Genomic DNA, 16,310 nt, shown 5'->3' with positions numbered 1-16,310 from the left:
AAATTCAAAATAAGGAGACGTCCATATTATTGTGCCTTTGAATATAAATTTTGTTTTGGATTACAGGGTCTAGAAACAAAAGAGCTATAAGTACATTTCTATTGCTGTCTCTTGCAGCCTTCAACTAGAGTTACACACCAAGGTTAACTTTTCGCTAATGTCCTTTGCTATAAATATATCAACGTGCTCCCTATCATTTTTTCTTCCTATTGTATTGTAACACTGTAAGAGTGAGGATCTGGATCAGCATACATTATACTTATATTTATACTTATACCTATACTTATTTCAATATATTTTTCTATTACAGATTCATCTACTCGTTATTCTATCAGTCAACCTCAACAAAAATTATAAGGTATAATACAAGTAGTACGTATATGCATACTTATTCGTACGATATTTTCTGGCTCGAAGCCTAAAAAAGGTCGTAAGCGCAAGGGAAGTAAGCATTCATGGGATGTGATCGTGTGACGATATGCAAAACAAGAAGAGGGTGGCTCGTGCTATTATCGTTTGCCTTCAACGATCGATTCTTCCCCGACTGCCTTTGCTTGCTAAGCGTGACGAAAGCATCTGTCTGGCACCAATTTATCAATTTGACGTTTTCACGTTCTTTCAAAGAAGAAAGACATTGGAGATTTGTCGTCTTCTTTGATCTTTAATACAGCCTCCAAAGTAGTCAACGACTTTGACTCTGATCTCGTAAAAAGGGCATGAAACCTTTTAAACTCTCATAAACTTTTACAAAGTCCCTCCTCCTCCATTCAATACTCAAAACTTTGACTTTCTAATAGATGTTTCTTGTCTTCCGCGTCGTCTTAAGGTCCTTTAAGATTTCTCTTCAAGATTAACACCTTTGCGGCATCAAATTTGCGGAGATGGAAAGAATTCATTTGTTAAATTTACAACCTCGCTATATTTGTGTGGCACACACTACACGTCTAAAAAGATGCTTCGCAATCCGACTACTGAATTTATGTGCGAGGACAAGTGTTAAAACAGACCCAGACACAGATTGTAAAGTCAAGCTTCAGTGAGGTGCAGGTATAAAGCTAAAGGAAAAGTCAAAGGTTGCCGAGGATGCTGGCACGAAGGTGGCATTGTCGTAGATCGAACGAATCAATGAGCCCTGCTAGCTAAACTATTATCATCTTATTTCCTGCGTTGCGAGAAGGAGCAGCCGTGGTTAACGTTCCCCCGGAGAGTGCTCCACCCCCGGCTAGTGCTCATTGAAACTGAAGAGGTGCTCTTCCTCGTCGAAAGGCGGATCCCAATTTGATTTCCTTTGCCTGGCAGCGTGAGCTTCGATGAGCAACCATTGAACAGATCGTTCTCTCCCGAAGATAAAAGAAATCTAGGTGTGGTCAATAAACGACCTGTCTTCACGAATAAGCGTCGATTCGGTTAAATTAGCGATCAGCCGTTCTGGAACTTGTTTATGGGCAGATAGAGACCCATGGATGGAACACGTTTGCGTGGAATCTAGGTGTTTCAGCGGCTTTGTCACATTCGCTGCGTGTCGCGTAAATTTGTAACCGACAGAGTAGAAAAGGCCTCGTGGACAAGGATTACGACAGATATCGAAGAGTCGACAAGACCATAGAACATCCGCCACTTAACTCGTTGCCTCGTCTCATACTCCCCTACCGTTAAGGTTGCCTCGCAAAATTGCTCGTAATTCATATTGTCTCATTCCAGCGTAACGGTGCATCCAATCAACGCCAATCTTCGCTTCGGAAACGCTGAGTTGTAAAAACGGCCCAGCAGTTCGGAAGAGATACACCGTAGCGTTTTATTATACGTACACGTGTATCATATACGTCGTTAACGTCTAATCTGGCCGTTCGCCAAAAACAATTTCGAACGTCACGTTTCATGGTGTTCGTATTCGATTCGTACCTCGCGCGAAAGGAACAAAAAGAGGGTTCGTACGAGGATTTATAATAGCGTAACGAAATGTCGCCATCATCGAGTCAGATTATACGGAATAGCTAGCCTCTTCGACGAGGCATAAAGCATGTAACTAGTTGTGTTCGCTTCTGAATAAAAGAAAAGTATATTGGGTATAATGGACGGACAGTCGGTAGCCACACGGTACGGTTGTAACAGATCGTTACATGGAAAAATGTTGGAAGGCTAACTCTGCTGAGAGGAATGCGTTCCGCGGGCTATAACACGCATAGAGAAGTATACAGATAATTCAGGATAATGCGGCGTGTACGTCGACTCACCTGAAACAAATTGTAACCTTTATCGTACATCCACATCTCGTCGGCTGGATGCTCCTTAGGACTCTCCCGTGGGCTGGCGTTCAGAACCTGAGGAGGCGGACCCCTAGTCAGCTGAATCGCCAGGGACCTTTGTAAAAGCAAGAGGCATCGGGAGGGTCCCGAGCCTCCGGGGCTCGTCCCGTCTCCCAAGATCGAGCCCATTTTTCGAGGCCCGTTCTTAACGATTCCAAATACTCGGCGGTGGTGGTGGCATCACGGAATCTGAAAAACAGGAAACGAACCCGTTAACGTACTTCTGATGTAGCAATTTCGCGTCGAGAGAAAAAGACGAAAGTTAGAGTTTGAATTAGATCGAAGATCGATTTACTTTTTGCCACTATCTCTCGATCGTAAATCCGCGAACGAAGAAGTTTGATGAACTCGTAAGAGTGTTTTCTTTCTTTCTTAATGGCTTTTATTCGTTTACTTTCAACCGACAGGTAGGCAAGCGTTGAATTCGTTTGTGTATACAAGCTTTCCTCTGATAATTCTTATCTACGATTACGTAGAGGAACGATAACACTCGTGGAGTTCGCGGTACCGTTATCCTCGTTTATGAAACTTTCGCGCAAACTCGAGTGCTGCGCATACTATCAAGCTACACGGGTGGATGGGACGTTGAAGCAGCACCTTGCATTAGTTGCATTATTCCACGAGGCTGCTTCGAGGAATTCTGCAGCTGCGCGTTCACCTCGAATCGACGTTCGGCAATTAGTACCTCTTAAAAGTAATTAAACGCAGCTGGATAATACTTAACGCGCGAATCGATTTGTAAAAGGTTTCGAGCTGCTGCGTTTCTCAATATGTTTAAGGTTTCCTTCCATTAGCACGATCGTAAACTTTTGGAATAATCGTATAGGTGTATATATATATATATGTATTTAATTTCTCTGTAGAAAATTTTTGACACGGTGGAAGGATGTTTATTCTTTCAATTTGTACATATATGCCTCACGAAAGTCAAGTTGATTAACCTTATTTTTTTTATAAATTTCTTAATTTCGTAATGTTGGCCAATATATGCGATGTTCAATTTTCAAAAAACAGATAATTTACTTTTATAATTTCGCTAATTACAAGTAAATGACGCAACTGACAGTAAATCCCTGTTGGAATGTAAAAGAATAATATTTGTGATACCTTTTATCTGTACTTTCCAATTTACAGAGTTGATCACTGTGGTATCCGAACGGTTCGTATTTCAACCTCAGTTTTATTTCAGCAGGCAAAAAAACTGATACCATTACCAAATTGAAACAAAAATTAGGGCATACGTGCCAACAATGATTCTTTCGCATTTTCTTCGAATTTGCAAGATTTTTTAACGACAGGGGAGTTTCAACGCAGAAAACTGGGAAGAATTAAGTAGGATAATTAGCGAAGAACCAACCTAAGCGAAGAAAGTCGATGAAATGTAACAGATGAAACGTTCATTTTCATCTCGACACGTTCGATTCGCCCTTCGCCTCATTTCCTGCTGGTCACAAAGCAACGTCACGTTTCTCTTTATTGTATCAACAACTACCACGCCGGCGTCCTAATTGATTTACGCCGTCCCTTTGGTCATCAGCAAGCTGAAGGAATCTCATCCGCAAAAATCCACGTGGTCGCTAGGACTAGAGATTGCAAAAAGGGGTGCTAAAGAGGGAAGAGCCGTTTCGGAGAAGAATTATGTGCGAAGGGGACATGATTGCATCAACGCGAAGGCTCTGACGTGAAACACCGTCGGAAGAAATTGTTTTCTCGTGGATACATCCTTTTTGGAAATTTCATTATGAGCGAAATGTAGTAGAAGACGAAGAATTCTTTTTCTCGGCACACTTTCGTTTTCTATTGAAAATATTTCATATAAAAATGTGACGTGACTCTTTTCCCGAATCTATCTTAACTCGAAGCACTGGAGAAATATAGTTTTGCACATTTTTATTTCGTAAATTAAATCGAGTTCGTCATAATTTTACTCGCCACTTTATAATCTTTTTAAGTTGGTTAACCATCTGGAGATAAAGTTTATTGTATTATTCTATTCTAAAGCTTGTCTCTGCTTTGTAGCAGAGTGGAAAAGTCTACTTCGCGGTCTAGGTTCAATAATGATACAGAGCGAAGAAAAATGGCTTTTGCAGCTATCACTGATAACAGGATGGATGAATATTATATTGCTGTACAACGTGCCAAGATACACGCTCTAAAACGTCTAGATCTTTTTGGTAAAACAGAACGGTCGTAAATTTGGCACGGAAGCCTGGCAATTACGGCCGCATCGAATTGTGGGGCCCGGAAGGAATCAACGAAGTAATCTCGCGCCTTTGGCAACGCTCCAAGGCGCAGTCGATCCAGACAATTCCTCTAATATAGTGTTGCAGTTTGCGCTACCCTGAAGAAATTGCACCGACCATGAAATTCGTCCGCGAATATTTTTCTCTCTTTGGTCCCTTGTCCCCTGGGGTCAGACGAAATTCATTGGTCCTATAAACTTTTTGACGTCCCTTGCTGAAATATGGGAACAATGAAGGAAACGTTGACAGTCTTTGAATACTTTCTTCGCGATGACAAATAACAACCAAGGTATTTGATGTTTTAATATTTGCATATTTTCATTAGTGAAAATATTTTCCAGCTCATCATTCGATAGAGAGTAAAGTGAAATTAGACGTAAATTGGATTTTGTTAAATGTTATTACGAATCAGAAAATTAAATATTCTCAGGAGAAGTAATAGTCGTAAAGAGGAAATTGCGGAGATTTTATTGATCGTTTTGTAAAGAATTACAGCTACGTGAGACATCTTTTATATCTTATTACATATCAAATGGAGAATTTTCTGTAAAACGTGGAACGAGTCGAGGAACATAGAGAGGATAGATCGGTGTTGTTAATGGAACAATAATGTAACTTTCTCAGTATTCAATTAGCAGACCGTTCATCATATTTTATTATCGTGCCGATCTTGAGAACAGGCGAAACTTCTCCTGTATTGCGGCGATTGAATATTAGAAATGTAGATATAAAATGGCGCATAGACACGCGATCCCTGCCAGGTAAAATTGTTCCGTTAATGCTTTTTGTTCGTATGGTCGCTTAATTTCCTTCGTTTCACCTTGTGCTAGTTTGCCTACATCGTAGTCGACTAAAAATCAGGAAAACGGAAAGGGAGAAAAAAAAGAGAACTTCCTCTGGCGTGACTCACCGACACATGCACTTTCTTGAATCGCGTAATACGTTCATGCTTTTTATGGATAAGGATAAGACAGGAAATAAAATCAACCATATTTACAAGGTAACATTAAACAAGATATGTACATTCGATAAAATCGCGATGAATTTATATACTAAGTCTACGAGTGAAGGTCGCGATGACGCGGCAGAGAAAATTAATTTGTCTCGGAGTGATTCATCAATGAATCTTGGGAAGTATGACCGGGTAAATTTGTCTTATGAGACAAATTAACCGCGTCGGCGAAAGTTGATCGTGAACAGTTGTCATTCACAGCTTAAAAGGTGTATAAATTATCATTCGGCTTCGAAAGTCCAACGAATCTCTAAAGACTAGTAGGTTTCTATTCCTGAAACAATCTTCTGAATACGATATTTGCAGTTTTCGATTGAAGTTCGGTTTTAGTTTTGTGAAGTTTCGAATACTAAGATTCGATAACTGAAAGATTTCTAAATTTCTGACAATTCGAATATTTGAATATCTTCAAAGCATCTAAAAATTTAAAAATTGGAATATACCAATATTTGAAAATTTGGAAAAAGTTTGTAAGTTTGCACGTTTGAACATTTAAATATGTAGAAACCTGAGAATTTGAAACGGTTAAGATTGTTCTGTCACCGGCAGTGTCACTGACTTCGTTTCACCTCGTGCCAATTTAAAGAACGGAAGACATCCGGTCTCGCTTCGCTCGGGGTAGACTTCCTGCAGTATGAGTCATCAGCGTGTCTTTGCATTGTGACGAATCTCATTAAGTCGCCGTCAGTCATGCCGGTTCTGTTGTTAACCGCTCGTCTCCCGAAACTGGCCATCCAGATATGTCGATAGATTGATTCCAAGATCGTTCAACGATCCTTTTCGACTCGTACCAATTTCGTTCATTGGCGTGCGTGTCGAGAGAAAGTCATTCGACAGACGCCTTATTTTTCATTCAGATCTGGACCGCTTTATTAACTCGTCTTTGAATTCGATCGAACGCAAACTAGAACGATTTTATAGATTTCTGATTCGTTTTTAATATAAAAAAATACGTCGAATATACAATTTTCAAAAATCGAAAAGGATTATGTATCGAATGAACCATGTCCTAAGGGAAGACAGAATCAACTATGATCATCCTTTACATTGTCCTTAAACAATTTTATCGACATAATTTTTCATCGATCACCCTCACTTTCCCAAAGTTAGATTGAACCGGGGATAGAACCGTTCCAGCGGAGTTCCATTCCATACGCAGGACTTTGCTCACAATGGAGCCATTTAAATGCATTCCTTGCGTCAGTTATGTGTCTTTTCCAAAGGATGTCTCGTCTTATCAAAGAAACTGATTGCTTCATTCTGTGAAACGATTCCAACGGAATTTATCCAATATCTTTGCTTGTCGATATTCACGTGCCCCTTTCTTGTTTATTTCTTTTATTCTTTTCTATTTATATCTTGTTTACTTTATTCTTTTCTTCTCGAAAAACTAATTTCCAAAAAACCACTTTCTTGTCTGTTTTCCTCGTTCCATTCGTGCAACGTCCTCCCATCTGAACGAACAGATTCCGCGATTCTTGACCTAAAATGACGATCAAGATCTCACAGGCTCTACATTCGAATATTGTGGGTGGATTGCTTCTAGTGCTCCATGGTAGAATGAAAAAGTAGGCCGCACGGTTCATCTTCCACAGTGAAGACTATCGTGGCTTGAGAAAGGCGAGGATTGATCGCCGGTCCGATAAGTCCGTTGTAATTTCTTTCTTGCCTGTTACACGTTCAAAATTGAACACGATAATTACACCCTTAATTGCCAGCACATCAACGCAATCCTCCGTGTCTTTTTAATACGCACCTGTAACGCCACGACACGAAGCACAGTCATGGTGCTTTAGTAGTAGTTGTTCATAATTGTTGCTCAAGGTCGCGCAAAATATCTTGTACAAGCAAATCAATTCGAAATATTCGAAACTGACTATTGCTGGAAAGTGTTTGCCAGTGATTTCCAAATGGAAAATGTAAAACGTTGGTTGAGAAAGCTTAAAATAACAGTCGAGTTAAGACTGTTTTCCCAGGAGGCAGGCAAGAAGGCCGCGAGTTTATCATAGTCTCGTCGTTTCGTTTCACAATTAGTCGACGCTAGACGCGGATGAGCATGCCATTGCCCGTAAGAAAATCTGTTTAGCCTTGCACGGATCTGTATATGAACATATCGACGCACACACGAGCGCGTACACACACCGGTGTTTATGAAAGATGAATAATAGCGCAAGCTATAGCAAGACTGAGAAGTTGAATCGTGCCTAGAGAGAATCGTGCTCAACTATAATACTTTTTAACTTGTCGATAAATACGTGGCCGTTCGCGTACATAAATATTTGTCAGGATTTCAGTGTTCCCCCTTCTCTGCTCATCGGCGAGAAGGTAGAATCGTCGAGAACGATGGCTACCACGGAATATTTGCACAGGTACCATTTTTACGAGCGAATAAATCACCCAGCGCGCTTTCGATCCGTTGTAACATCAATTTGCCACTCTGTCGTTATTCATCCATCTGTTGGTACGGTGTCGAATCGGGTATATACGTAGAATGCAGACGCGAGGCGAGTAGAAGAGGCTTGCATATATTAACCGTTGCCACGGACCTTTTGATGTAGCACCGGCTCTTCCAGCGAACGGAACGAGCTTCGTTGAGTGTCTAGAAAGCACATCGTCGGACCATTCCTCGTAAACCGTATAACGGGTACGATCGAACGTCGCCCCTAATGATAGGCCAAATAAAGGCAGACGTCCCTAAAGAGAAATTAGGTAATTAAAAGCAAGTTGACGCGCCGGCAGATGCAATCGCGCTGTAATTTTTGCCGAAGGTTACTCCGTATATTCCGCGAGCACCATGACTAATCTGATTTACCACCGAACACGATTAAAAACGAATGTCGATTATCGAAAATATGTATAAGAAAAGAGAAATTACTACTTGAGTGATCGAACGTCGGAGAATATTTTTAACGTTGGTCGATGGGATGGTTGTATCGGATGATCAAATCGCTGACTTATCCATCATATGTGCTGACTTGTCTATCAAATAAATTACTCATTCTCGTTCTTTGAAATTCAGAATCTAGAAAGAGACAAAAAAAGTTGGAGATCCAACTTCTGTCAAGAAACAACGGGCTTTTGGACTTTGAGTCGTAATGGATTTTCCATTGCTATCACCGATGCCACTGGTATATCATCGAAAGTACGATCTTAGCCTGAAGAACCACAAATATCTAATAAACATCGTGACGATCTAGGAGCTAAATTTCGTCGTAGCGTTTCACGCTCAGATTCCAACAGTTTGACGATTGTTCATACCTGTTCCGTTTCCCTTTCGATTATCCGCCATATAATTGAGCTTACCACCCTCCGTTTCTGGCTCCGTTGCTAAACTGAACGAGGCGTGTAATTTTCGAATTTACGATCCTCCGAAGTCATAGGAGAGATGAGTTCTACGAACAATATTCCATCCCGAAAGAACGATCCCCGAGGGTTTGCTGCGTATCTACGTTATTGATGGGAGAGATGCGCGTATTAAACGCGGCGCTTTCGTGATTTATTAAATCAAGCAGCACGATACAGCAAAGCGACGGTTTATGTTGCATTCAACGATTCAACGTGACTTCATTGTAAGCACCAGCAAGGGCAACAATGAAGTGGAAGTCTTGGTCGTTCTGTCTTTCGACTATAAGCACACACGGCGAACAGAGGATGTATCCACCTACTGCTGAATCACGGAAAAGAGTTGCGGCTCGTGCAGCCTCGATACATGCAGATAACGAGCCAACTGTTGAACGCACGGTTTATATTCGTATCTACCAGGGTGTAATTATATAACAGTGACCAGTGCGGTGTATAATTATGTTTGAGTTCACCCTGCAGCGATACTTGACAAATATACCAGATATACAACGTCGCGCGTCGGCCCGAAGAAACAGATGACGAACGATCGAAGAAACGCAAGAACAGAGAAACGAACAAAGGAACAGAGAGAAAGATAAATCAAACGCGTGTAATAAAATATCGATGATGTTTGTGAAACCGTGAAAGTAACGGGATGGTTTCTTCATAGAAGAAGCCTACGAGATAGCGTGACTTTTTATTGTTTTAGATGGAATGAATCTTTTTTCTCGAGTCATGGGAAAGATTCCAGATCGGTGCAAAGACCTGCGAACAGAGGGTCATTGTAAGCAAGTTGTTATACATACGGCTCTTTCTACTTCACTGTGAAGATTTCTTCGCGCTATGCAGGCGAAAAACGTATTATTAGATGTACAAAAGTAAACGCTGCTTATCAACCATGTTCTGTAATTGTGCGTAATTCGTGGGGACAAAACTTTATTCAAATCGACGATTTTCCAACAAAGAGAAGAATATCGCAAAAGCGTGCAGTACGTGTACTTGCTCTGTCTGTATATACGTACATATGTATAAAATCATAGTAACAGGCATTTTATAAGTTCTCCATAAGGATTAATAACAAGAAATATTCTTAGCACCCATAAAATTAGAAGCTTCGCCATTTCTGCCAAAATCGAATCCAAATCTTTATATACATGTTTATATATGACATATTTCACATATATTACTTTTCAAACTATATTTACCTGTTATTATATAACCATACTAACAATTACATTTTCCGAACAAATTTTACCATCACATAGTTAAAATGCTTTTTTCATTCGGCACCTCTCTTTACCGCTATAAAATAAAAAAAATATTCAACACAATTCGGAGTCATTTCGTATCGATGCGCAAGCGTAAAAGATTCCTCAACAACGCAGACGAATAAATTGAGTGAACGTAAACAGACTTCTGCAACCGGCTACATTTCCTCTTTCTCACGTATACCCGCGCACTCCACACGTTCGTAATTTATTGGAGAACGCTGGATCGCGTCTATCTAGCATTCATCGATTCCGGCGAGGCAACTGGATCGTGATCGTCGCGTTGTCCCGTCAACGGGGGTCGAAGACACGAAGTACGCGCGCTCCCTTTCGACGGGACGGCTCGCGGGAAAAGTTTTCGCCGCATGCGGTCTCCGCTCGGATGCACAAGCCGCGCGGACACATGCCGCGGCGCGGCTCGCAAACGTATACATAATGAATGGCGCGCGGTATTATTTTCTGCGGAGCGTGGATAAGGTTATGAATACGTAGCGCCGCGAGCACGTATAACTCTCGTGAGTACGTATCTATCCGGGACCACCCAGGTCCGCGCGTTAAATCCTTGCCAGCAGCTGCCCATTCGTCCATTACGCTCGTATACCATAGTCGCGGTCGGTGAGAGAAGGAGAAGAGGAGTCCTGGAGAACACACGCGGTTCAGCCGCCTCGTTCTCCGTTTCCTTATGGACAACCTCCGGTACTTCGATCTCCCAGTCTTCGATCCTACGCTCCGCTTATCTTTCTTTACTCGCTGACAATGCGACGGGCAGGTGTACCATTCTATGGCAACGTTCCACGGTGGAATCTACGAGGTTGCTGGTGTTTTCTGTTAAAGAGGTTTTATTTTGTTTTAATGGATATAGCGAAAGTTCAGAGCCTTATCTTGATGTTTTAGAGTTTTCGATTTGCGTGATTCGGTTGTCTAGTGGTTTGATCAGGATCTTTAGATTAGGATTTGTTCGTAGTTATAGAGTTTACGATTGTTTGAAGTTTCTTACTTTTTATCAATTTTAAAGGTGGGAAACGATAGACAAATTTTCTGACGAAGTTCTTCCTTTCTTACGTGAATACTCTGTTTCTTTTAAGATATGACAGGTATCTTTTATCTTTGATACAAAGGATGTGAAAAATGCTTCGTAGGAAGCGAATGGAAAAAATATTTCATAATTGCAAATGATATGATTTTCCGTTAGTATAAGATTAATAAAAGTCTAATTGCGTGTATTCGCAGAAGTGGTAATTACTTCGTATTAACTTCTAGATCCTTCTATTTTATTTCTTAACGGGCATTTGATGTATGTGAGATATCCGGATGGAATAAACCAAACAACAAACTACGTGTTTCGCACTCGTGTATGAAAATAATTTTGCACCTATCGGCGTCGTTTAGCATCGCCGCGAGAGAATGTGTAGGAATTCCTATTTATTACGCGCCTCCTCGCGGACTAATTTGCACCTGTCTGCGCTATCGGTGCGCTATTCATAGGAACTTTTCAATTAAATGCAGGTCTAAATTCTATTTCAATATCAACCTATATTATAACAAAGCTACGTGATACGATGAAAATGTTTTGTATAATCTTTTATAGAATACACATTATACACGCGAAAAATGCATATCATTAGCGTTTTTGTATCACTTTTATACTTTAGGTACTTTCCTCGTTTCATTTTAACTGCCTCGGCGATCTTTCGAATCGTTAGGCTGTATTTGCAGCGGAACACGTAGATATTAAAATTGCCAGTATCAAGCGTGTTTCCCGCGGACACTGTAAATGTCCAGCATAATTTCGTTCTTGCGAAATTGCTTCTGATTGTCTGTTAAAATGATCGTCCTCGTACGTGAAATAGAGCACGGAGTTATCGTTACTCTTACTACATGCATTATGCATTTACTTTCATTTCATTTGTTGTTTTATTTATCCTTAACGCTTTTGCGCGCAACAGTGCCACCGCTGTTGGGTCCTTGTTAACGATATAGTATATCCACATGGGAAAGCTGACCAGCAGCCTATTAAAGCTCGTAAAGTCAATAATTATAAAACTCGAGTATTCCTGCCGGGATAAATTATCATTTAAATCGTCTATCGATTCCGCGGATACTTGATTTCCGCTTTTAACCGTATTTCAGTAGACGACCAACGAGCATCTCGTATCAAGATTTATGTACACATAGCCACGATATGCTAACGGAAAGCCTCAAATTGTCCGTAATTTGCACGGTCTCGCCAACGATTAACGCAAATCATTCGTTCGAACGTGTTCGCACTGCTTCGCTAATGAGTTGAGTTAATTTCGCGATTTTTATGCAACGATCATGTAATGCGTTTTGGAAAACGGTGGAACAATTAAGATTAATGGATTATTACGTTATTTTCTTTCGTATTAGAATGCAACGAATTTTGAATTTTTAATCCTTTTGCGAATCCTTGTATCTCAAATTTGTTCATACTTTAGCAAATAAGAAAGGTTTCTTATGTTTTAAGGAAATATTTAACACGAAATTTGGAACGGAGAAGCATTTGTAGCAAGTTTGCGAGTTTTGAAGATATCTTTTTAGCGTTAGAAAAATACAATTAGGTCGAAAATAAGTATATGCTTATAAGGTAAAAGCTAATAAGACTAATTCTATGTGTAAACGTTTTGGTTTATTAAGTTACTAAGTAGCGTAAAGGTGACTTTGATATTCACCTGAAATGACAGTATATATATTATGTAATTCTTATGAGTACAAAAAAAGCGCTTGAAACGTGCGTTTCATGTAATCGAATATGTGATTAGAATATCGCTAGACTATCTAGCTTGTTATGAAACTCACTTGCAACAGGAGTATAAAAAGCTGTCAGTAAAAAGTCGATACCAATTACTGTCTTTATCAATTCAACTATTTTGCACCTTATGCAATATCCACCTTATGAAGTAATGAAGATGATATAGCCGCACATTTTTAACAGTATACTCTTGATTTTTTATTTACACTTCCACTATGACTTTTCAGATGTTACTCGTACTATCCACATCATGCTCCATTATCCAATATCTCACAAATATCACGGTATGTATTTGAAATTCATTATTTTTCTATCCATATAATTGGCGTCTATTTCACGCGCCAAATATAATTCTTCTGCACCCTTTGGCTCACTTTCGACCAGATTGTATTTTTCCATCCCTAGAAAATTTCTTCAAAGAATTACCGATATTCATGATTTCTCTCGTATCTCAAAGATTTCCTTAAAACATTAAGAAAATTTTCCTCGGTCGAGACGATAATAAAACAGGACTGAGACGTAACAGTATTCGAGAATCGTAGCACATTTCGTAGACAAACATTGTCCATGATAAATCCAGAGAACTTTCCAAGGATCGCTCGAGACGATTTCCATAGAGTCATTCGCGTCAAATCTGTTGGGCGTCGTGTGAAAAAATGAAAGATGGGAAAAATACAGAAAAGCAACTAGCGAGCAGGGTCACGAGGGATAACCGAGGCTTCGTATCTCCATAATGACAAACAACGGTAAAACGACGGATGACGAGGATGACGCCGTGAGGAGCTGATGCATTCTCAACTAAAGGATGTCAATTGCGTTGAGGCCGTTAGCGCATGGGTCACCGCGAGGATAATGCGGCTCAAACAGTATAAATTGCACCGTACATGGACATTATTGAAATAACGATAGAGGGAAAGGTTCGGTTGGCCTGGGACGAGCTTGACCATCCCAGCGAATCTCAGTTTTATTTGTCAAAAAACGATCGTATCTACGCAGACGTGTTATTATCCCTGGTTGCTCAAATTATTATTTATTAAAAATGCAAACAATCAAATTGTTATTATCTCCGGTAAAAATATCACAGACCAAAGTTCAAAGTTTAATATTAGTAGCTACCTCATTGTAAATGGATGTACAGAGGGCATGCCAAGTCTGTTGTTTTAAATGAAATCATACATTTTTTTTGCTATAGTACAATGTTCGATGCCACTCATTATTATTTATAAAGAAAGTATTACTCTATTTACATCAAGGAGCTATTACTTTAGGAGATATTTTAATTTTAATATCGCGCTATTATTGCTGATTCAATCAAATACAGTTGTTGTGATCTGAGATGTTTGATGAAGATCGTGAAAAATTACTATTCATAAGTCACGTGGTTAACACATAAGAATATGCATGAAGCTTTAACGATGATAAAGATGGAAATATAAATTATCTGATGTACGTATAAATAGTAGCACAGTAATCAATAAACACTCACAATTCTACCGCTTAATTCTTTCAAAAGAGTGAAAAATGGAAATTTAGAACGAGCCTAATTCAATAAACAGTAGCTATAATAATAGGTTCGCACTGTTCAGCGTGAAAATTACGAAGATCGCGTTTAGCAGGATGAATTCGGTTGTTAATGACGTCGACTTATGGAACTGGGTCTCGATCAGCGATAGGCAAACGTAGCGGTACTGCCGTGGCGTATTATAAATTGCCGTTAATACACGCTACGATGTTAAGCACTAATTACCTGGGTACCACCATGAAATTAGCTCCTATCGATACTGTGTACGCGAAAGAGTTTTCTACAAAACTAAACTTTCCGTGGTTGTCTCAGGTAAAGAACACGACGTCGTCAGCGTTACGAAGCGAGGCAATTTCGAAATTCAGTTACGTGTACAAGACGTGAGATCGAGGATCGTGTATGGAGAGGAAAGGAACGATTAGAAAACGAAGGAATTCGCGCGGGTCGCGTGTCGTTAGCGAGGTAAATGGTGCGCGAAGGAAACTCGGACTCTCGACGATGCCGTTCCAACGAGGCGGTTTTATATGGCCGCTTCCAGGGTAGAAAATGTCATCGTGCCGGAGATCAGGTTCTACGAGTCGCTAACGAACAAACGTAAATCGAGGAATATGAAGCAGTCGCCTCTCGGTATCCAGGCAAAGGATGTCAACTGCAGTCGAGTGTGACTACCGGTTGTCAGGAGAGTAACACTAGTCGGCAGGATAAATTGCATCGGACATAACGAGTTGAACGAGTGATTCTTGACGACGATGGTGCAACATACACTGGGCTCCATAACTTCGACTTCGAATTATTTTAATAATTTTCCGTTAGAATCGAATATTTCGATTTCAGATTTTTATAATTCTCACCTGTTATCGTCTCAACTAGCTTCTATTTGATATCAAAAATTCAGTCGTTCTTTGCATACATTTGGGTTGGGTTGATATATAGTGATACATATGGTGAGATACACATTATTAAGACATATGTATACTATTGACCTAAACAGTTTTTGAATCATCGATCTTTAAAGATGATATGGCAAAGGTTGTTTCCCGACTAACTAGTCAGCAGAGTAATTAGAGAAGAAAATGTATAAAAGATACACCACCGGAAGCAGAAACATCTTTCGCTCTTGAATCATTAGTTGCTCTGTGGCTGATGATAGTTCATATGATTTTACCGCGTGTATCAGTAGTTGTATTATTCTACGTAGTAATGCATTGTACATTTAGGAAGATTAGTATTTTCTTATGTTTACTAGAAGTTGGCATCGTGTATATTTGCTCGTGGTACATAACATCGAGCCTCACTCTACTGCCTTCTAATGGTCGACAACAACGTATGGGTCATTTGTATGAAGTTGAATTATCAATCAATTATCGGATTGCAGTCAAGGGAATTGTCCTACTAAAGAGGTGAATTATATAAGAAGCTGTCTAAAGGATACACTATCGGATTAAGTAAAAAATGGATATCCCAGAACCACACCATCCATCAACCATCCATCATTTTACCAAAATACAAATTATACCTGTAGGGACGTCAGCCTCCAGGGAACAGTCTTGTGAAAATACTCCGGTCTCGAAACAATTACGAACTTTTCATGCACTTTAACACGACGCGTTAGTAAATATCGAAGACAGATAGGAGAATGGCTATGGTAGAAATCTCGAATGACACGGACAGATTAGTCGCGACGCCCGCGGACAAATTAAACCTCGGAAGAAAGTGTATCCAATGGAAACTCGCTTGCACGAAAGTGTCTCCAGGATGGAAATTTTCAAGCGTCGTAAAAACAGTTAGCATCCTGGACAATGACGGTGACTTAATGATTTTTCCCGCGAGGCTTCCAGGAAACCGGT

The 16,310-nt window shown here is 40.0% G+C and overlaps 1 protein-coding gene and 1 long non-coding RNA gene across 3 annotated transcripts in view; one reads left to right on the top strand and one right to left on the bottom strand.

Moving 5' to 3' along the window:
• Window positions 1-16,310, top strand: part of LOC126921382 (uncharacterized) — a 133,935-nt gene that overhangs the window by 58,874 nt on the left and 58,751 nt on the right. The gene's annotated exons all lie outside the window — the stretch shown is intronic.
• Window positions 1-16,310, bottom strand: part of LOC126921357 (storkhead-box protein 2) — a 111,859-nt gene that overhangs the window by 52,285 nt on the left and 43,264 nt on the right. For both annotated transcript variants that reach the window (XM_050732871.1, XM_050732872.1), the window contains exon 2: window positions 2,235-2,495. In XM_050732871.1, the coding sequence (XP_050588828.1) occupies window positions 2,235-2,435 (201 nt within the window). In that variant the 5' untranslated portion in view covers window positions 2,436-2,495. The remainder of the gene's footprint in view (window positions 1-2,234; window positions 2,496-16,310) is intronic.

This window comes from Bombus affinis, chromosome 10 (genome assembly GCF_024516045.1).
Source record: "Bombus affinis isolate iyBomAffi1 chromosome 10, iyBomAffi1.2, whole genome shotgun sequence".
NCBI classification, from domain to species: domain Eukaryota; kingdom Metazoa; phylum Arthropoda; class Insecta; order Hymenoptera; family Apidae; genus Bombus; species Bombus affinis.
Note: the sequence above shows the minus strand (reverse complement) of the source record. Positions and strands in the feature narration are given on the sequence as shown.